Source organism: Ranitomeya variabilis, chromosome 6 (genome assembly GCF_051348905.1).
Source record: "Ranitomeya variabilis isolate aRanVar5 chromosome 6, aRanVar5.hap1, whole genome shotgun sequence".
NCBI lineage: Eukaryota > Metazoa > Chordata > Amphibia > Anura > Dendrobatidae > Ranitomeya > Ranitomeya variabilis.
Genome location: NC_135237.1, coordinates 104,728,561 through 104,751,731, shown reverse-complemented (window position 1 = coordinate 104,751,731; position 23,171 = coordinate 104,728,561). Strand labels below are relative to the sequence as shown.

The window sequence follows — 23,171 nt, the reverse complement described above, 5'->3', positions numbered from 1 at the left end:
CCACGACCACTCCCCTACACACAAGGCCCACCGCTGCCATTTGTAATGGTTGGGGATGAGGCCTTTCAGATGAGTGAAAATCTCCTGAAGCCCTATTCAAGTCGGGACTTGAACCGCACAAAACGGATCTATAACTACAGACTAACCAGGGCCCGCAGAACAGTAGAGTGTGCCTTTGGGATTATGGTGTCCAAATGGCGCATTCTAGCAACTGCCATAAATCTAAAAATGGAGACAGTGGATGAGGTGGTAAAAGCCTGTGTGGTTCGCCACAATTTCATTCTGGCTAAGGAGCGACCCACCATAGAACTTGAGAAACCTGTTGCAAACCCTTTGCCTGATTACCGTCATCACCCACTGCGGTCAACAGTTGAAGTAGGCCACATGCGAGACCAATTTGCTGCCTTTTTTTATTCTGACATTGGGCGTGTGCCATGGCAGGACAATATGGTGTAAAATGTACTGGTGGCTTCAGGTCTGTAAAGTTATGTTTGAAATGTTAATGTTTTTTCTAATAAAATAATTGTGTTTTACTTTCTGAACCATGTCTCCTATCTATTTTCTTAACAAACCACTTAGGGTTTTTGGGTTTAGGTTGTTGACTTCATTGCGTCCTGTCTTGGTTCACTAGTAGCTATTTGCCGCAGACTGTATAGACGATGGCTGTTGGGTGTCACAGTATTTGTCCAGTACTTAACATCAGTATTTGTAAGCCAAAACCAGGAGTGGTAGTTAAATGCTTAGTGGTGCATATGTATTTATTGAAATTTTCCTCTCATAGTTCCACTCCAGGTTTAGGCTTACAAATAGTGCTGTAAAATACAGAGGGAATACTGAGAGTGTGATGGCAGCCTACACCACAGATCTATAGTCATCAAGTCAGGTGTCTGAACTAATGAATTCATGATGCTAATTGCTCTTGAATTCATTTGTCCTTACACTTGTCCGGGTGAGTATAGATATGCCATGTATGACGTACATTGTCCCTTCACTTTGTGTGAAATATATGTATATGTACCCATAAGATAAAATGGAGGTAATACAATGCATTTCTAAAATCAGCAGGTCAGGGGTCATAAATAATGTTTCTGATAAGACACGACCTGTTGAGTATAGTTGTGCTGTGTATTACCACCATTTTGTCTTCTGTGTGCGACCAAAAGTCACGGAGTAAACAAAAAGAACTGTTTTTGGAGAAAATACAAGTGTTATTTTTGGGGGCAACCTCATATCTCTCAACCAAACACACACCAAGCTTCAGTGTTCTACTAATTAAGTACTGGAGGTTGGAGGTGGCCCCCAAAAAAGTGTTCGACGCATTTTTTTTTATTGGCGCACGGTGTGTGGTGATGGCGGCGAAATACACAATTAACCAAACCTTATTGGGGCAAAACACAGGTTTATTAAACACACACAAACAAAAAAATTAACTGCGCCTGCTTGGGGTTGAGTGCCGATATTGTGGGGTGTCCAGTTGTGAGGTCTGGCTTATTGTAGCCGACATAGGGGTGGCAGGAGAAGGCGCTATGAAACTGCTGGGGTCAGGAAATTCAGGGATTGGGCTAGACACATGAGAGGGCTGAGACACACTGGAAGGGTGAGACAAACCAGACATTACAGACACATTGGGAGGTGAGGGGGGAGGGATAGCTATTGTTTTTATTTGCTTTTTTTTGCCTTTCCCCTTCCTTGTTTGGCGCGGGTTCGTTGTTGTGGTGGCAGGGAATGCCAGGGCAGGGTCCGGCAACGGCAGTCTTGTTGTGGTGGCAGGGAACACCAGGGCAGGGTCCGGCAACGGCAGTCTTGTGGTGGTGGCAGGGAACGCCAGGGCAGGGTCCGGCAACGTCAGTCTTGTGGTGGTGGCAGGGAACGCCAGGGCAGGGTCCGGCAATGGCAGTCTTGTGGTGGTGGCAGGGAATGCCAGGGCAGGGTCCGGCAACGGCAGTCTTGTGGTGGTGGCAGGGAACGCCAGGGCAGGGTCCGGCAATGGCAGTCTTGTGGTGGTGGCAGGGAACGCCAGGGCAGGGTCCGGCAACGGCAGTCTTGTGGTGGTGGCAGGGAACACCAGGGCAGGGTCCGGCAATGGCAGTCTTGTGGTGGTGGCAGGGAATGCCAGGGCAGGGTCCGGCAATGGCAGTCTTGTGGTGGTGGCAGGGAACGCCAGGGCAGGGTCCGGCAACGGCAGTCTTGTGGTGGTGGCAGGGAACGCCAGCGCAGGGTCCGGCAACGGCAGTCTTGTGGTGGTGGCGGGGAACGCCAGGCCAGGGTCCTGCGGCGGAACTCTTGTGGTGGTAGCGGGGAACGCCAGGCCAGGGTCCTGCGGTGGCAGCATGGTGGTGGCAGTGGAGGAGGCCCAATCAGGAGCAGCAGTTGTCATGGTGGTGGCGGTGGGCTGACCCACTGCACTGGGCATGTTGGTGGTGCTATAATACGGTCCGGCAGTGTTTGGAATGGAGGTGGCCGTGCAGTGGTATGCAGCAGATGTCGGCATTGATGTAAAGCGTGACAGTGTGGGCACTGTTGGAAATGCCCCCACTGTTTGCTGAAAATACCGACTCTGCTGCATAGCCTGCACGTAAGCAGCATTGCAGGCCTGCATAACAGTAATCTGGAGCTCAGGACTAAGGTGTTCCGACATGCCCTGTTCTATCTGATTAAAAAAATGATGTGCTGGCCTCTGGAGGTCGGCTTTCACTTGGGCAAGGGCTGTGGTTACCTCCTGGATATGTGTGCTTATATGACTAATGGCAGTATCCAGTCGGTCACCCATCGCCTTGAGTCCCTGATGGAAGACCGAGCTCAAGTGCAAAAACTCGGGCATGAGTGACCTGTCCGCGGCCCTCTGCCGCTGCCGGGAGGAGCCCATAAAAAATTGGCTAGAGGCAGAGGACTGGGGAAGGGGAACACCTGATGGACCAGCTTCCTGGTCTCCAGGTTGTGTGGCAGGCCCACTTGCTGCAGTGCTGGAGGATGGCTGGGACGGGTCTGTGGCTGACTGATGAAGGACCGCTCCAGAACCTGGGCCAACAGTGGAGCTCCAAGTGCTGCGGAAAAAAAAAAAAATTATTACAAAACATTTACAAAAAGATAACTCAACAGTTAGATAAACATTCAGATAGGGAAAGGTCACACTAGCACTATTTGGAGTGAATTTTACATCAGAATTTGCAAGCCAGGAGTTCAACAGTAGGAAGAAAAGTTTCATAAAACCACATGCTCTACTTCTGCATGCATCAACCACTCCTTGGGGATTAAAAAAACTGATGTAAAATATGAAGAGACGATGGAGGCAATACAAGCCATATCTCTATACAAGCAAGCCACCTGTATACTCACCAGGACAAGTGCCAGGAAAAATGAATTGAGGAGCCATTGGCATCATGAATTCATTATTTCTGATACCTGACTTGATGACTATAGATCTGTTGTGTAGGCTGCCATCACACTGTCAGTATTTGCTCGGTATTTCAAATCAGTATTGGTAAGCCAAAACCTGGAGAGGAACTATGTGAGGGAAAGTATTCAAAGAACACGTACCCCACTTCTGCATGTATCAATCACTCATGGTTTTGGATTCCAAATACTGATTCAAAATAGTGACCCAAAAAAGTTAGCATTATAGACAACTTTTATTTTTCTTTTTTAACCAATATACTTACGTTCTTCGTGCAAGGACCGGTCTCAAAAATGCAAGGATGCGGTGGTACTTGTATTTTCGTATCCTTGCTCCAGAACCACTTGGAAGCTGGCTCTCTTGGCGCAGGTCCTTGTTGAAGCGGTCCTTCATCGATCGCCAACGTGTTTTGACTTTTGACACTGTTGACAAAACAAAACATAATTGTTAGGACAATGGTCTTTTGACCGTGGTCACACAACTGTATGTGCTGTGAAAAAGTAATGACTTTCTCTCATCATACACAGTTGTGTGAGCATGGCCAAGGTATTGACTACATCACACTGCATTGCGATACTTACCAAATGCAGAACGGACCCGAGCCGGGGCATTGGCCCAGCCATCCCACGACGCTGCGGCCACCTCATTCCAAAGCCTCCGGATCGTCACATTGTTGGCGTGCAGTGGATCCCGGGTGTCCCACAATGCGACTCGCTCATGAACCAGGGAGATGAGGTGTTCATTGTCAATGAGTTCCTCATCCCCTTCTGGAACCTAACAACAAAAAGGACATTAATATTGGAGGCATTCACATACGGAAGACAGAAAACAGAATCAGAGGAATGGCATGAATATTGAAATAAAAAAAAACACTGGTGCTGAAGCAGAAGGGAAAGAAAGAGAGAAGTAGAAAGAAATGAAGATTCAAGAATTGTAAAGTGAGGATACAATAAACAGTCAGCCAGGTATACTTACACGATGCCGCCGTGTCACCCGACCGTGACTATGCTGCTCCTGCCCAGTCTCCTGCCCAGTCTCTTCCGCTGTAGAAGAAGTGGTCTGAAAAAGGGAAAATATACATTGTCATATGTGTAGATGTGACAGTGAATACTTACCAATCTGAGGAGGTGAATATTCACTTCACTGACATGTTCCCCTTGTGCAGGTCCAGGCGTTTCCTCATCAGAAGAAGAAGACATTCTGATGCGTGCAGAAAGAAAGAAATGAAAGAAATTAGGGCATATAGACACAGATTATAGAAAAGAAATGCATTGGATAGGATATACTCACATAGTTCTGAGGCTTGTTTGCTGCTCCAAGGGGCTGTGGGGTGTCTCGTCTGCAAGGCAGTCTGATGAGTAGTGAACTGCCAATGTCCACTCCCTCCCTTTATCACCTTGTATGTGGGGGGTGGCTTATCAGTATCTAGACATGTTTTTCTCAATTGAGACGCATGCGTCGGCAAACGCAAGCAAATGCATGTACAGAAAAACGCATGCGTTTACATAGACTACAATGCGTTTTTTCGGCGCAAACCTTGCGCAATCAGCCGCATTCGTTTCCAGGCGGCAAAATGACGCCTCTAAAAATTACATGTTGCATTTCCGCGCCAAGACGCAGACGACTAGACGACGCATGCGTCGTCAAACGCGGCAAAACGCGAACACAGAAAAACGCATGCGTCGATAATGTTAAAGATAGGAATACACAACGCATGCGGATATTTGCGGATTAAACGCTGCGGACACAACCGCAAATGTGAAAGCGGCCTTAGGAAGCCCATTTCTACCTCCAAAGCAGGTGCAATTTTGCATTCTTAGGAGCTATTGGGCTGCAAAGGGCTCATATATTGTTGTTGCACAGGGGCCCTCTTTTGTCTGTGTCCGCCAGTGGCTTCATTCATACCCTGGAAAAAATGTGTCTGAAATGAAATGGTTAATCAGACCAGCATCCTCCATACGTGTCTTCAGTGTAGCTATAAGTGTAGCATCATGTGCAAACCTTTGTATTGGACGGCTTTTGTTTCTTTAGTGCCAGATTTCCATATGGAAATCTGATTATATGATAATTCTCACATTTAGCCATAGCATTTCTTATGAATGGTAATGTCTCATGGTTTTGTAGCTTGGAAATCAAACTACCTAATAATTATTAACTTACAGCAGTTTTAACATAACATGCAGAATATAAAAGCTTCGCTGTGAATCAAATATCCCTGACAAATCCATGGGATTTGGCAAATTCTAATTTTGGCAGATTCAGTCATTCGTCATAGGGAGTAAAGAAAAGATCTAAGTCAGAAAACACCCAAGATAGCTGGTGTGCTGTTCAGGACTCAGGAGTTATCATAGTACCACACTCCGAAATGGAAAAATCAGGTTTGGTAGATTAGGAAATGGCAGAAACAAAAAACGTTTGGTTTTTGAAAGATTCAGTTTCAGATAGAGAGAGGACAGAAAGATAGAGAGCTGTTGAGTGATACCTTCCGATATGCAAAGGTATCGGTATCGGATTGGATTGGCCGATATCCAAAAAATATCGGATTGGATCGGCTGATATCCAAAAAATATCGGATATCGCCGATACCGATACCCGATACCAATGCATATCAATGGGACACAAAATATCGGAATGGTTCCCAGGGTCTGAAGGAGAGGAAACTCTCCTTCAGGCCCTGGGATCCATATTCATGTATAAAATAAAGAATAAAAATAAAAAATATTGATATACTCACCCCTCCGACGGCCCCGGCTCTCACCGGTCCAAGCGTCTGCCTCCGTTCCTAAGAATGCAGAGTAAAGGACCTTCGATGACGTTGCGGCTTGTGATTGGTCGCGTGACCGCTCATGTGACCGCTCACGCGACCAATCACAAGCCACGACGTCATCGAAGGTCCTTCACTCCCTGCATTCTTAGGAACGGAGGCACCGCTAAGAGCCAGGGGCCGTCCGAGGGTGAGTATATCAATATTTTTTATTTTTATTATTTATTTTTTACATGAATATGGATCCCAGGGCCTGAAGGAGAGTCTCCTCTCCTCCAGACCCTGGGAACCATATGCACCGCACACTTCCGATTCCGATTTCCGATATCGCAAAAATATCGGAACTCGGTATCAGAATTCCGATACAGCAAATATCGGCCGATACCCGATATTTGCAGTATCGGAATGCTCAACACTAGTTATAGGTGAGTTGTCACAGAATACCATATATAATTGGGTGTCATTGTCCATTAGAAGCAGTATAGAGAAAAAAGAAGGGGGCAAAACCCTGTGGAACCCCAGCACAAAAAGAGCAGAAGAGGAAATGCCAGTAAATAAAACACTTTAAGAGAGATCAGAGGTAGGAGAATCATAACCTCATATAGGTTTTCCCATGAAAGACAGCTTTGACCTATTCACAGGACAGGCTACAGATGTCTAATAGCGGGAGGCTCCAAAATGAGAATCTCCACCCCCTAGAATGCATTCCCTGATCCCCTGCTTTTTTACTATGGATAAGATTAGATATAGTGCTATCGTTACAGTCGATCAGTGGCGCTCTCTTTAATGACTCTTTAGCCTAATAAAGTGCTGTGTGACATACTACTGCACTTTGAAAGAGTTACATGTATTTGCACCACTTTTAGGACAACAGCTTCTCAATCACTATGTTTCCCCCAAGTAGAATAATAACACCTATTCTCACTTCTGTGTCCGGCGCCATTCCAGTGTTGTCAATACTAGTTCTACCGGACTCGCGTGTCATTGCTATGTCATATGACCCATGCAAACAATCAGTGGCCACCACTCTCCCCTCCTTCAGACGGAACTTATATCTGGAGGAAATGAGAGCTGCGGTGGAAGTTCAATTATGTAAAAGAGTTTTCTCATAAAGTAATGAAAGTCACTTAAATTTAAAAAAAGGTAAAGTGACCTTGAAATCATAGCAATACTGCAGCAAGGCGGTGTACACAGTGTAACACATGTCAAAACATAGTTGTAAAATGCACACAAAGATATGAACATGCCTGTAATTTCAAACCTGCAATATACTCCATATGTTTACCCAATAATGTTCAAAATGAACGGTAAATGTCACTTCCACCTATGAATATACTCACATTCAAACTAACAAGATACTAGAGCCAAATGAAGAGAACCATTAGATTGAAACACAGTCTTTATTAAGGTATTTGGATAAAACCAATAAAACATATTAGAAAAGACAATATACATGTAGTCACAGAAGAAGCTGATGGCGAAACGTACATTGGGGTGAGTGGGGAAGTTTGATCCGTCCTTGACATTATGCTCCCACAGTGATTTGTTTAGGTGTCTGGCAAAGGTCTTTTCATCTTAGTAACTTTATGTTGCATTGTGTTCTAGTTTAACCTCTTTCCGACATCGGGTGTAATAGAACACCGATTTCAGACTCCCTCCCTTTGATGTGGGCTCTGGCGCTGAGCTCACATCTTTGCTGGCACGTGTCAGCTGTTTTGAACTGCTGACATGTGCCTCTAACAGCCGCGGGTGGAATTGCAAACTCTGACAGTGACATTTAATATGCGCTTCTGGCAAGAGGGCTGAAAATCCTGCCCATTGGCACCTGTGTCACATGACCGCGGATCGCAAATGGGTTGGCATGACAACCAGAGGTCTCCAGCAGACTTCTAAGGTTGTCACTGCTGGATTACTATGAACGCTGCTCAATGGTCGGCACTCATAACAAGTCAGCAATTTTGCTACATACAGGAAATCTGATCATCGCCTGTATGCAGCAAAGCCAATCGAGTTATAGCAGCTTCTAGTCTACCATGGAGACTATCAAAGAATGCCAAAAGTAAAACAAAATGTTTTTAAAAATATTTTAAAAAAATATACAAAAGTTCAAATCATCCCCCTTTCGCCCCATTCAAAATAAAACAATTAAAAAAAAAAATCAAGCATACACATACTGTATTTGGTATCGCCGCTTTCAGAATTTCCTGATCTATCAATATAAAAAAGCATTAACCCAATCGCTAAACGGTGTAATAAGAAAAAAGTCAAATGCCAGAATTACGTTTTTTTGGTTGCCGCAACATTGCATTAAAATGCAAAAAATTGTATCTGCACCAAAATGGTATCATTAAAAATGTCAGCTCGGCACACAAAAAATAAGCCCTCACTCAACCCAAGATCATGAACAATGGAGACACTATGGGTCTCGGAAAATGACGCAATTTGTTTTTTTTTTTTAACAAACTGGATTTTTTTTTCACCACTTACCGTATATACTCGAGTATAAGCTGAGATTTTCAGACCACTTTTTTGGGCTGAAAGTCCCCCTCTCGGCTTATTCTCGAGTCATACCCAGGGGTTGGCAGGGGAGGGAGAGCGGGGGCTGTCTAATTATTCTCACCTACTCCTGGCGCGGTCCCTGCAGGTCCCCGGCTCCCTGGTGCCCCAGCTTCTTCCTGTACTGAGTCACCAGTACCGCTCATTACAGTAATGAATATGCGGCTCCACCTCTATGGGAGGTGGAGCCGCATATTCATTACTGTAATGAGCGGTAACGTTGACTGCTCAGTACAGGAAAAAGCTGCCGCATCAGGGAAGCAGGGACTTCACAGCGCCAGGAGCAGGTGAGTATAACGGGGAGGGGAGCGCTGCGTGATATTCACCTGCTCCCCATTCCGGCACCGCTCCGTCTTCAGCATCTTTTGCAGTGACGCTCAGGTCAGAGGGCGCGGTTACATGGTTAGTGCACGCCCTCTGCCTGAACTTCAGTGCAGAAGACACTGAAGACCGAGCAGTGCCCGGAACGAGGAGCAGGTGAATATTGAAAGTGACGGGAGAGGTGAGTATGTGATTTTTTTTATCACAGCAACAGCAAATGGGGCAAGTGTTTGTATGGAGCATCTATGGGGCCATAGCGTTTGTGCAACACTATATGGGGCAAGTGTCTGTATAGGGCCATAATCCTTTGTGCAGCACTATATGGGGCAAGTGTCTGTATGGGGCCATAATCAACGTTTGTGCAGCACTATATGGGGCAAGTGTCTGTATGGGGCCATAATTAACATTTGTGCAGCACTATATGGGGCAAGTGTCTGTATGGGGCCATAATTAACGTTTATGGAGCATTACGGTATATGGGGCAAGTGTCTGTATGGAGCATCTTATGGGGCCATAATCAAGGTTTGTGCAGCACTATATGGGGCAAATATCTTTAAGGAGCATCTTATGGGGCCATAATCAGCATTTGTGCAGCATTATATGGGGCAAATGTGTCTATGGAGCATCTTATGGGGCCATTATTAACCATTATGCAGGATTGCATGGGGCATATTTTAATATGGAGCATCTTATGGACCATCATAAACTTTATGGAGCATTATATGGGGCTTCTGATTCAATATGGATATTGAAAAACACTTAACCTACTGATGTCTCAATTAATTTTACTTTTATTGGTATCTATTTTTACTTTTGACATTTACCGGTAGCTGCTGCATTTCCCACCCTAGGCTTTTACTCGAGTCATTAAGTTTTCCCAGTTTTTTGTGGCAAAATTAGGGGGGTCGGCTTATTCTCGGGTCGGCTTATACTGGAGTATATACGGTAAATAAAAAAGAACCTATACATGCTTGGTGTCTGTGAACTAGTAATGACCTGGAGAATCATAATGGCAGGTCAGTTTTAGCATTTGGTGAACATGGTAAAAAAAATTCGAAAAAACAGTTGTGAAATTGCACTTTTTTTGCAATTTCAATGCACTTGGAATTTTTTTCCCGTTTTCAAGTACACGATATGGTAAAAGCAATGGTGTAATTCAAAAGTACAACTTGTCCCGTAAAAAAAAGACCGTACATGGCCATATTGATGAAAAAATAAAAAAAGTTATGGCTTTGGGAAGAAGGAAAAAACAGAAACACAAAAATGAAAAAGGGCTCCGTAATGAAGGGGTTAAAAAGGTCAGCTCAGCGCACAAAAAACAAGCCCTCACCCAACCGAGATCAAGGAAAATGGAGATGCTATGGGTATCGGAAAAAGGTGCAATTTTTTTTTTAGCAAACTTTGGATTATTTTTTCACCACTTAGATAAAAAAACACCTAGACATGTTTGGAGTCTATGAACTCATAATGACCTTGGGAATCATAACAGCAGGTCAGTTTTAGCATTTAGTGAACATAGTGAAAAAGCAAAACAAAAAACAATTGTGGAATTGCACTTTTTTTGCAATTTCATAGCACTTGAAATTTTTTTCCCGTTTTCCAGTACACGATATGTTAAAACCAATGGTGTCGTTCAAAACAACAACTCGTCCTGCAAAAAAACAAACCCTCACTTGGCCATATTGACTAAAAATTAAACAGATTATGGCTCTGGGAAGAAGGGGAGCAAAAAACGAAAATGCAAAAAACGAAAATACGTTCAGGAGTTAAAGGATAATACTCCAATGATTTATGCATTTATACAATATTTATTTGGTGTTGATGAAACCACTGCATTTAATATTCTGCTGCAAGTACATTGTCCTATATGTGGTCATTGGACTTGTATTGTATGTTTTTGCCTGATTTCTTGTACTACAGATGGTACATATACTGTACCTCAAATTCAGGACTGATGAGTAATTCCCTCCGACTGAGCCCTCTGTAACTACATGTATATAGTCTTTTCTAATATGTTTTATTGCTTTCATCTAAATACCTTAATAAAGATTTGTATTTTAATCTAAAGGGTCTCTTCGTTTGGCTATGGTATCTTGTGAGTCCGAATTTGAGTATAATACTCCATATGTTGCAGAAAACTCACAGTTTTCAGGACAGATTTAACTCTAAGTCTAAGTGCACACGTTGCAGAATTGCCGCGGAAATTTCTGTGGAAATTCTGCAACTCCTGCAGTGGGTATATCGCATGTGGAATTGGCATGTGTATTCCCGCTAAACACTAGCGTTTTGCAAGCGTAATTAGCTTGCAGAATGCTAGCGTTTTCCAAGCGATCTGCAGCATCGCTTGGAAAACTGATTGACAGGTTGGTCACACTTGTCAAACATAGTGTTTGACAAGTGTGACCAACTTTTTACTATTGATCCTGCCTATGCAGCATCAATAGTAAAAGATATAATGTTAAAAATAATTTAAAAAAAATTTAAAAATGGTTATTCTCGGGACCGGATTTAAATTTAAAAATGGTTATTCTCGGGACCGGGACCGGAGCGTGCGGCTGAATAGAAATAAATGAAGCCACACACTCAGGTCCCGAGTGCCGGCGGCAGTGCCGGGTATTGATGCGAGAGACTTGTGCGAGTTTCTCGCATTGTACTCGCAAGTGTGACCCCGGCCTTCTACTATATAATTGTCTAAGGGTACTTCCGTCTTTCTGTCGCGGTTATTCGTTCGCTGATTGGTCTCGGCAGCTGCTGCCGCGACCAATCAGCGACGCGCACAGTCCGGAAAAAAATGGCAGCTCCTTACTCCCCGCACTCACTGCCCGGCGCCCGCATACACCCCTCCGGTCAGCACTCACACAGGGTTAATGCTGGCAGTAACGGACCGCGTTATGCCGTGGGTAACGCACTCCGCTATTAACCCTGTGCGTCCCCAACTTTGTACTATTGACGCTGCCTAGGCGGCATCAATAGTACAAAATGTAATGTTAAAAATAATAAATAAATATAAAAACCTGCTATACTCACCCTCTGTAGTCCGCTGAGCCACTCGTGCCGCCCACCATCTTCCGTTACAGGTTGCAATATCGTATGGCAGAAGGACCTGCCATGACGTCATGGTCATGTGACCGCGCCGTCATGACAAGTCCTGCGCGCCTACGCGAAAAGGACCTGCCGTGACGTCACGGTCATGTGACCGCTACACGGTCATGTGACCGCAACGTCATAACAGGTCCTGCGCTCAGACCAACCCTGGGACCGGAAGGTGCCGTGGACTACAATGGGCCCTCGGAAAGGTGAGTATATGTTTATTTTTTATTTTTTAACCTGTGACAAACGTGGAGGAGCAATATACTACGTGACTGGTGTTATGACCCCAATGGCGAGGGTCTCAGAGGAACGTGGAAGTCTGCAGAATACAAAAATCCAGCTCATAGGGTAGTGGTAACTGGGTTGACCATATATCTACTCCTAACGCCAACACTAGAAGTAGCCGGGGATCATTCCTACGTTGATTCTAGATGACACGCGCCAGCCGGAGAATCTAGCTACCCCTAGTAGAGGAAAACAAAGACCTTTCTTGCCTCCAGAGAAGGGGACCCCAAAGCTGGATAGAAGCCCCCCACAAATAATGACGGTGAGGTAAGAGGAAATGACAAACACAGAAATGAACCAGGTTTAGCACAGAGAGGCCCGCTTACTGATAGCAGAATAAAGAAAGGTAACTTATATGGTCAACAAAAACCCTATCAAAATCCACACTGGAAATTCAAGAACCCCCGAACCGTCTAACGGTCCGGGGGGAGAACACCAGCCCCCCTAGAGCTTCCAGCAAAGGTCAGGATATAGATTTGGAACAAGCTGGACAAAAATACAAAACCAAAACAAATAGCAAAAAGCAAAAGGCAGACTTAGCTGATATAACTGGAACCAGGATCAGAAGACAAGAGCACAGCAGACTAGCTCTGATAACTACGTTGCCAGGCATAGAACTGAAGGTCCAGGGAGCTTATATAGCAACACCCCTAACTAACGACCCAGGTGCGGATAAAAGGAATGACAGAAAAACCAGAGTCAAAAAACTAGTAACCACTAGAGGGAGCAAAAAGCAAATTCACAACAGTACCCCCCCCTTAGTGAGGGGTCACCGAACCCTCACCACGACCACCAGGGTGATCAGGATGAGCGGCATGAAAGGCACGAACTAAATCGGCCGCATGAACATCAGAGGCGACCACCCAGGAATTATCCTCCTGACCATAGCCCTTCCACTTGACCAGGTACTGAAGCCTCCGCCTGGAGAGGCGAGAATCCAAGATCTTCTCCACCACGTACTCCAACTCGCCCTCAACCAACACCGGAGCAGGAGGCTCAGCAGAAGGAACTACAGGCACAATGTACCGCCGCAACAAGGACCTATGAAATACATTGTGAATAGCAAACGACACAGGAAGATCCAGACGAAAAGATACAGGATTAAGGATTTCCAATATCTTGTAAGGCCCAATAAAACGAGGTTTAAATTTGGGAGAGGAGACCTTCATAGGAACAAAGCGGGAAGAAAGCCATACCAAATCCCCAACGCGTAGTCGGGGACCCACACCGCGGCGGCGGTTGGCAAAGCGCTGAGCCTTCTCCTGTGACAACTTCAAGTTGTCCACCACATGATTCCAGATCTGCTGCAACCTATCCACCACAGAATCCACCCCAGGACAGTCAGAAGGCTCCACATGACCCGAAGAAAAGCGAGGATGGAAACCAGAGTTGCAGAAAAAAGGCGAAACCAAGGTGGCGGAACTAGCCCGATTATTAAGGGCAAACTCAGCCAACGGCAAGAATGTCACCCAATCGTCCTGATCAGCAGAGACAAAACACCTCAAATAAGCCTCCAAAGTCTGATTGGTTCGCTCCGTCTGTCCATTAGTCTGAGGATGGAAAGCAGACGAAAACGACAAATCAATGCCCATCCTACTACAAAAGGATCGCCAGAACCTGGAAACGAACTGGGATCCTCTGTCTGACACAATATTCTCAGGGATGCCGTGCAAACGAACCACGTTCTGGAAAAACACAGGAACCAGATCGGAAGAGGAAGGCAGCTTAGGCAAAGGAACCAAATGGACCATCTTGGAGAAGCGATCACATATCACCCAGATAACGGACATGCCCTGAGATAGCGGAAGATCAGAAATGAAATCCATGGAGATATGTGTCCAAGGTCTCTTCGGGACAGGCAAGGGCAAGAGCAAACCGCTGTCACGAGAACAGCAAGGCTTAGCTCGAGCACAAGTCCCACAGGACTGCACAAATGACCGCACATCCCTTGACAAGGAAGGCCACCAAAAGGACCTGGCCACCAGATCTCTGGTGCCAAAAATTCCCGGGTGACCTGCCAACACCGAGGAATGAACCTCGGAAATGACTCTGCTGGTCCACTTATCCGGGACAAACAGTCTGTCAGGTGGACAAGACTCAGGCCTATCAGCCTGAAATCTCTGCAACACACGTCGCAGATCCGGAGAAATAGCTGACAAGATAACTCCATCTTTAAGAATACCAACAGGATCAGCGACTCCAGGAGCATCAGGCACAAAGCTCCTAGAAAGAGCATCGGCCTTCACATTCTTTGAACCTGGTAAATACGAGACAACAAAATCAAAGCGGGAGAAAAACAATGACCAGCGGGCCTGTCTCGGATTAAGGCGTTTAGCAGACTCGAGATACATCAGATTTTTGTGATCAGTCAAGACCACCACACGATGCTTAGCACCCTCGAGCCAATGACGCCACTCCTCAAATGCCCATTTCATGGCCAACAACTCCCGATTGCCCACATCATAATTTCGCTCGGCAGGCGAAAACTTCCTAGAGAAAAAGGCACAAGGCTTCATAACAGAGCAACCAGGGCCTCTCTGCGACAAAACGGCCCCTGCCCCAATCTCCGAAGCATCCACCTCAACCTGAAAGGGAAGTGAGACGTCAGGCTGGCACAAAACAGGCGCCGAAGTAAACCGGCGTTTCAACTCCTGGAAAGCCTCCACGGCAGCAGGAGCCCAGTTAGCTACATCGGAGCCCTTCTTGGTCATATCCGTCAAAGGTTTCACAATGCTAGAAAAGTTAGCGATAAAACGACGGTAGAAGTTAGCGAAGCCCAAGAACTTCTGAAGACTCTTAACTGACGAGGGCTGAGTCCAATCAAGAATAGCTCGGACCTTGACTGGGTCCATCTCCACAGCAGAAGGGGAAAAAATGAATCCCAAAAAGGGAACCTTCTGTACACCAAAGAGACACTTTGAGCCCTTGACAAACAAAGAATTTTCACGCAAAATTTTAAAGACCAACCTGACCTGCTCCACATGCGAATCCCAATTATCAGAAAAAACCAAAATATCATCCAGATAAACAATCAAAAATTTATCCAGATACTTCCGGAAAATGTCATGCATAAAGGACTGAAAAACTGAAGGCGCATTGGAGAGCCCAAAAGGCATCACCAAGTACTCAAAATGACCTTCGGGCGTATTGAATGCGGTTTTCCATTCATCACCCTGCTTAATGCGCACAAGGTTGTACGCACCACGAAGGTCTATCTTGGTGAACCACTTGGCACCCTTAATCCGGGCAAACAAGTCAGACAACAGCGGTAAAGGATACTGAAATTTGACAGTGATCTTATTTAAAAGCCGATAATCAATACAAGGTCTCAAAGATCCGTCCTTTTTTGCCACAAAAAAGAATCCCGCACCAAGAGGGGAAGAAGACGGACGAATATGTCCTTTCTCCAGAGACTCCTTGATATATGAACGCATAGCGGTATGTTCAGGTACCGACAGATTAAACAGTCTTCCCTTAGGAAATTTACTGCCTGGGATCAAATCTATAGCACAGTCACAGTCCCTATGAGGAGGCAGTGCACTGGACTCAGACTCACTGAAGACATCCTGATAATCAGACAAATACTCCGGAACTTCCGAAGGCGTAGAAGAAGCAATAGACACAGGCAGGGAATCCCCATGAATACCACGACAGCCCCAACTTGAGACTGACATAGCCTTCCAGTCCAGGACTGGATTATGGGTCTGTAACCATGGCAGCCCTAAAACAACCAAATCATGCATTTTATGTAAAACCAGGAAACGTATCACCTCGCGGTGTTCAGGAGTCATGCACATGGTAACCTGTGTCCAATACTGCGGTTTATTAGCTGCCAATGGTGTAGCATCAATACCCCTAAGAGGTATAGGATTTTCTAATGGTTCAAGAGTAAAACCACAGCGCTTAGCAAATGAGAGATCCATGAGACTCAGGGCAGCACCTGAATCTACAAACGCCATGACAGGATAAGATGACAGTGAGCAAATCAAAGTTACAGACAGAATAAATTTAGGTTGCAAATTACCAACGGTGACAGGACTAACAACCTTAGCTATACGTTTAGAGCATGCTGAGATAACATGTGTAGAATCACCACAGTAGTAGCACAAGCCATTCCGGCGTCTATGAATTTTCCGCTCATTTCTAGTCAGGATTCTATCACATTGCATTAAATCAGGTGTCTGTTCAGACAACACCATGAGGGAATTTGCGGTTTTTCTATCACATTGCACCGAATTAGGTGTCTGTTCAGACAACACCATGAGGGAATTTGCGGTTTTGCGCTCCCGCAACCGCCGGTCAATTTGAATAGCCAGTGCCATAGTATCATTCAGACCTGTGGGAATGGGAAAACCCACCATAACATTCTTAATGGCTTCAGAAAGGCCATTTCTAAAATTAGCGGCCAGTGCACACTCGTTCCAATGTGTCAGCACGGACCATTTCCGAAATTTTTGGCAATACACTTCAGCCTCGTCCTGCCCCTGAGACATAGCCAGCAAGGCCTTTTCTGCCTGAATCTCAAGATTGGGTTCCTCATAAAGTAAACCGAGTGCCAGAAAAAACGCATCAAGATCAGCCAATGCCGGATCTCCTGGCGCCAGCGAAAAAGCCCAATCCTGAGGGTCGCCCCGTAAGAACGAAATAACAATTTTTACTTGCTGAGCAGAATCTCCAGATGAACAGGGTCTCAGGGACAAAAACAATTTACAATTATTCACGAAATTCCTAAACTTAAACCTGTCTCCGGAAAACAGTTCAGGAATCGGTATTTTAGGTTCTGACCTAGGATTTCTGATAACATAGTCTTGTATGCCCTGCACACGAGTAGCCAGCTGGTCCACACTTGTAATCAAGGTCTGGACATTCATGTCTGCAGCAAGCATAGCCACTCTGAGGTAAAGGGGAAAAAGAAAAAAAAAACTCAGAATCTTCTTTCTTATAATCCCTCTTCTGCAATGCATTAAACATTTAATATTGGCCTGGCAAACTGTTATGACCCCAATGGCGAGGGTCTCAGAGGAACGTGGAAGTCTGCAGAATACAAAAATCCAGCTCATAGGGTAGTGGTAACTGGGTTGACCATATATCTACTCCTAACGCCAACACTAGAAGTAGCCGGGGATCATTCCTACGTTGATTCTAGATGACACGCGCCAGCCGGAGAATCTAGCTACCCCTAGTAGAGGAAAACAAAGACCTTTCTTGCCTCCAGAGAAGGGGACCCCAAAGCTGGATAGAAGCCCCCCACAAATAATGACGGTGAGTTAAGAGGAAATGACAAACACAGAAATGAACCAGGTTTAGCACAGAGAGGCCCGCTTACTGATAGCAGAATAAAGAAAGGTAACTTATATGGTCAACAAAAACCCTATCAAAATCCACACTGGAAATTCAAGAACCCCCGAACCGTCTAACGGTCCGGGGGGAGAACACCAGCCCCCCTAGAGCTTCCAGCAAAGGTCAGGATATAGATTTGGAACAAGCTGGACAAAAATACAAAACCAAAACAAATAGCAAAAAGCAAAAGGCAGACTTAGCTGATATAACTGGAACCAGGATCAGAAGACAAGAGCACAGCAGACTAGCTCTGATAACTACGTTGCCAGGCATAGAACTGAAGGTCCAGGGAGCTTATATAGCAACACCCCTAACTAACGACCCAGGTGCGGATAAAAGGAATGACAGAAAAACCAGAGTCAAAAAACTAGTAACCACTAGAGGGAGCAAAAAGCAAATTCACAACAGACTGGCCAATATACTACGTGACTGTGTGCTGTATACTACTTTGCTGTGCAATATACTACGTGGCTCTGTGCTGTATACTACTCTACGTCGCTGGGCAATATACTCCGTCGCTGGGCAATATACTACATCGCTGAGCAATATACTACGTGGCTGGGCAATATACTACGTGGCTGGGCAATATACTACATCGCTGGGCAATATACTACGTGTTATGACCCCAATGGCAGAGGGTCTCAGAAATATTTACTAAGTCTGCAAACACAAAAACCAGCTCATAGGGCAGTGGTAACTGGGCTGACCATATATCTAATCCTAGCACCACAAATAACAGCAGCCGGGGAACGTGCCTACGTATTCTAGACGTCTCGCGCCAGCCGGAGAACTAACTAGCCCTAGAAGGGAAAAGAAAGACCTTTCTTGCCTCCAGAGAAAAGACCCCAAAAGTTGGATACAAGCCCCCAACAAATAATAACGGTGAGGTAAGAGGAAAAGACAAACGTAAGAATGAGCTAGGTATTTAGCAAAGAGAGGCCCACTAGCTAATAGCAGAATATAGTAAGATAACTTATATGGTCAGCAAAAAACCCTATCAAAAATATCCACGCTGGAAATTCAAGAACCCCCGAACCGTCTAACGGCCCGGGGGGAGAACACCAGCCCCCTAGAGCTTCCAGCAAGGTCAGGAATCACATTTAGTACAAGCTGGACAAAAATGAGAGCAAGCAAATAACCCAAAAAACAAAGAAGCAGGACTTAGCTTAATTTTGCACGAACCAGGACCAACAGATAGGAGCAAACAGAAAGGATCTGATTACAACGATGCCAGGCACTGGACTAAGGATCCAGAAGGTTTATATAGCAACACCCCTGGACTAACGACCCAGGTGGGTGCAAACTGAGGGAAAAAAATCCCAGAGTCATATCACTAGTAACCACAAGAGGGAGCCAAAAAGTCTAATTCACAACAGTACCCCCCCCTTAAGAAGGGGTCACCAAACCCTCACCAAGACCACCAGGGCGATCAGGATGAGCAGCGTGAAAGGCACGAACTAAATCGGCCGCATGCACATCAGAGGCAACCACCCAGGAATTATCCTCCTGACCGTAGCCCTTCCACTTGACCAGATACTGAAGCCTCCGTCTGGAGAGACGAGAATCCAAGATCTTCTCCACCACGTACTCCAACTCGCCCTCAACCAACACCGGAGCAGGAGGCTCAGCAGAAGGAACCACAGGCACAATGTAGCGTCGCAACAAAGACCTATGGAACACGTTGTGAATGGCAAACGACACCGGAAGATCCAAGCGAAAGGACACTGGATTAAGGATTTCCAATATCTTGTAAGGACCGATGAAGCGAGGCTTAAATTTAGGAGAGGAGACCTTCATAGGAACAAATCGAGAAGACAGCCACACCAAATCCCCAACACGAAGTCGGGGACCCACACCGCGGCGGCGGTTGGCAAAACGCTGAGCCTTCTCCTGTGACAATTTTAAGTTGTCCACCACATGATTCCAGATCTGCTGCAACCTATCCACCACAGAATCTACCCCAGGACAGTCAGAAGGCTCCACATGTCCAAGGAAAAACGAGGATGGAAACCAGAGTTGCAGAAAAATGGCGAAACCAAAGTAGCGGAACTAGCCCGATTATTAAGGGCAAACTCAGCCAACGGCAAGAAGGTCACCCAATCATCCTGATCTGTCGAAACAAAACACCTCAAATAAGCCTCCAGAGTCTGATTAGTTCGCTCCGTTGGTCCATTAGTCTGAGGATGAAAGGCAGACGAGAACGACAAATCAATGCCCATCCTAGCACAAAAGGATCGCCAGAACCTGGAAACAAACTGGGATCCTCTGTCAGACACAATATTCTCAGGAATGCCGTGTAAACGAACCACATTCTGAAAGAACACAGGAACCAGATCAGAAGAGGAAGGCAGCTTAGGCAAAGGCACCAAATGGACCATTTTTGAAAAGCGATCACATAAAACCCAGATGACAGACATACCCTGAGACACCGGAAGATCAGAAATGAAATCCATGGAAATGTGTGTCCAAGGCCTCTTCGGGACAGGCAAGGGCAAGAGCAACCCGCTGGCACGAGAACAGCAAGGCTTAGCTCGAGCACAAGTCCCACAGGACTGCACAAATGACCGCACATCCCGTGACAAGGAAGGCCACCAAAAGGACCTAGCCACCAGATCTCTGGTGCCAAAAATTCCCGGATGACCTGCCAACACCGAGGAATGAACCTCGGAAATGACTCTGCTGGTCCACTTATCAGGAACAAACAGTCTGTCAGGTGGACAAGAGTCAGGTGTACCAGCCTGAAATCTCTGCAACACGCGTCGCAAATCAGGAGAAATGGCTGACAAGATAACTCCCTCTTTAAGAATACCAACCGGTTCTGCGACTCCAGGAGAGTCAGGCACAAAGCTCCTTGAAAGAGCATCAGCCTTCACATTCTTTGAACCTGGTAAATACGAGACCACAAAGTCAAAACGGGAGAAAAACAATGACCAGCGGGCCTGTCTAGGATTCAGGCGTTTAGCAGACTCGAGATACATCAGATTTTTGTGATCAGTCAAGACCACCACACGATGCTTAGCACCCTCAAGCCAATGACGCCACTCCTCAAATACCCACTTCATGGCCAGCAACTCCCGATTGCCAACATCATAATTCCGCTCAGCAGGCGAAAACTTCCTAGAGAAGAAAGCACATGGTCTCATTACCGAGCAACCAGGGCCTCTCTGTGACAAAACGGCCCCTGCCCCAATCTCAGAAGCATCCACTTCGACCTGAAAGGGAAGTGAGACAGGCTGGCACAAAACAGGCGCCGAAGTAAACCGGCGTTTCAACTCTTGGAACGCCTCCACGGCTGCAGGAGCCCAGTTAGCCACATCAGAACCCTTCTTGGTCATATCCGTCAAAGGTTTAACAACGCTAGAAAAATTAGCGATAAAATGACGGTAGAAGTTAGCAAAACCCAAGAACTTCTGAAGACTCTTAACTGATGTGGGTTGAGTCCACTCATGAATAGCTCGGACCTTGACTGGGTCCATCTCCACAGCAGAAGGGGAAAAAATAAACCCCAAAAAGGGAACCTTCTGTACTCCAAAGAGACACTTTGAGCCCTTAACAAACAAAGCATTCTCACGCAAAACCTGAAACACCATCCTGACCTGCTCCACATGTGAGTCCCAATCTTCAGAGAAAACCAGAATATCATCCAGATAAACAATCATAAATTTATCCAGATACTTCCGGAAAATATCATGCATAAAGGACTGAAACACTGAGGGAGCATTAGAGAGCCCAAAAGGCATCACCAAGTACTCAAAATGACCTTCGGGCGTATTAAATGCAGTCTTCCATTCATCTCCTTGCTTAATGCGCACAAGGTTGTACGCACCACGAAGATCTATCTTGGTGAACCACTTGGCACCTTTAATCCGGGCAAACAAGTCCGACAACAGAGGCAAAGGATACTGAAATTTAACAGTGATTTTATTCAGAAGCCGATAGTCAATACAAGGTCTCAAAGATCCGTCCTTCTTGGCCACAAAAAAGAATCCCGCACCAAGAGGGGAAGAGGATGGACGGATATGCCCCTTCTCCAGAGACTCCTTAATATACGAACGCATTGCGGCATGCTCAGGTACAGACAGATTAAATAATCTTCCCTTAGGAAATTTACTATCTGGAATCAAATCTATGGCGCAGTCACAGTCCCTATGAGGAGGCAGAGCACTGGATCTGGACTCGCTGAATACATCCTGATAATCAGACAAATACTCAGGAACTTCCGAAGGAGTAGAGGAAGCAATAGACACCGGCGGGGAATCAGCATGAATTCCCTGACAGCCCCAACTTGACACAGACATTGCCTTCCAATCCAAGACTGGATTGTGGGTCTGTAACCATGGCAGACCCAAAACGACCAAATCATGCATTTTATGTAGAACAAGAAAACGAATCACCTCCCGATGTTCAGGAGTCATGCACATGGTTACTTGCGTCCAAAACTGCGGTTTATTTTCCGCCAATGGCGTAGCATCAATACCTCTAAGAGGAATAGGATTTACCAACGGTTCAAGAACAAAACCACAGCGCTTGGCAAATGACAGATCCATAAGACTCAGGGCAGCACCTGAATCCACAAACGCCATAACAGGGTAAGAAGACAATGAGCAAATTAAAGTCACAGACAAAATAAATTTAGGTTGCAAATTACCAATGGCGACAGGACTAACAACCCTTGTTAGGCGTTTAGAGCATGCTGATATAACATGTGTAGAATCACCACAGTAAAAACACAACCCATTCTGACGTCTATGATTTTTCCGCTCATTTCTAGTCTGAATTCTATCACATTGCATTAAATCAGGTGTTTGTTCAGACAGCACCACCAGAGGATTAGCGGTTTTACGCTCCCGCAAACGCCGGTCAATTTGAATAGCCAGCGCCATGGAATCATTCAGACTTGTAGGAATGGGGAAACCCACCATCACATTCTTAATGGCTTCAGAAAGGCCATTTCTGAAATTTGCGGCCAGAGCACACTCATTCCACTGAGTAAGCACGGACCATTTCCGAAATTTTTGGCAATACACTTCAGCTTCATCCTGGCCCTGAGAAATAGCCAGCAAAGCTTTTTCTGCCTGAACTTCAAGATTGGGTTCCTCGTAAAGCAATCCGAGCGCCAGAAAAAACGCATCAATATTTGCCAATGCCGGATCTCCTGGCGCTAGCAAGAAAGCCCAATCCTGAGGGTCGCCCCGTAAAAAAGAAATAACAATTTTAACTTGCTGAGCAGAATCTCCAGATGAACGGGGTCTCAGAGAAAGAAACAATTTACAATTATTCTTGAAATTCCTAAACCTAAATCGGTCTCCAGAAAACAGTTCAGGAATAGGTATTTTAGGTTCAGACATAGGGCTACTGGTAACAAAATCTTGTATGCCCTGCACACGAGCAGCCAGCTGGTCTACACTTGTAATCAAGGTC

At 45.6% G+C, this 23,171-nt stretch overlaps 1 protein-coding gene across 1 annotated transcript in view; it reads right to left on the bottom strand.

Annotated features, from left to right (window-relative positions):
* Positions 1-4,013, bottom strand: part of LOC143783228 (uncharacterized) — a 66,556-nt gene extending 62,543 nt beyond the window's left edge. The window contains exons 1-2 of the mRNA XM_077271646.1: positions 3,660-4,013; positions 2,282-3,044 (exon numbers count right to left, since the gene is read on the bottom strand). Of these exons, the coding sequence (XP_077127761.1) occupies positions 2,282-3,044; positions 3,660-3,787 (891 nt within the window). The 5' untranslated portion in view covers positions 3,788-4,013. The remainder of the gene's footprint in view (positions 1-2,281; positions 3,045-3,659) is intronic.
* Between the last annotated feature and the right edge of the window lie 19,158 nt (positions 4,014-23,171).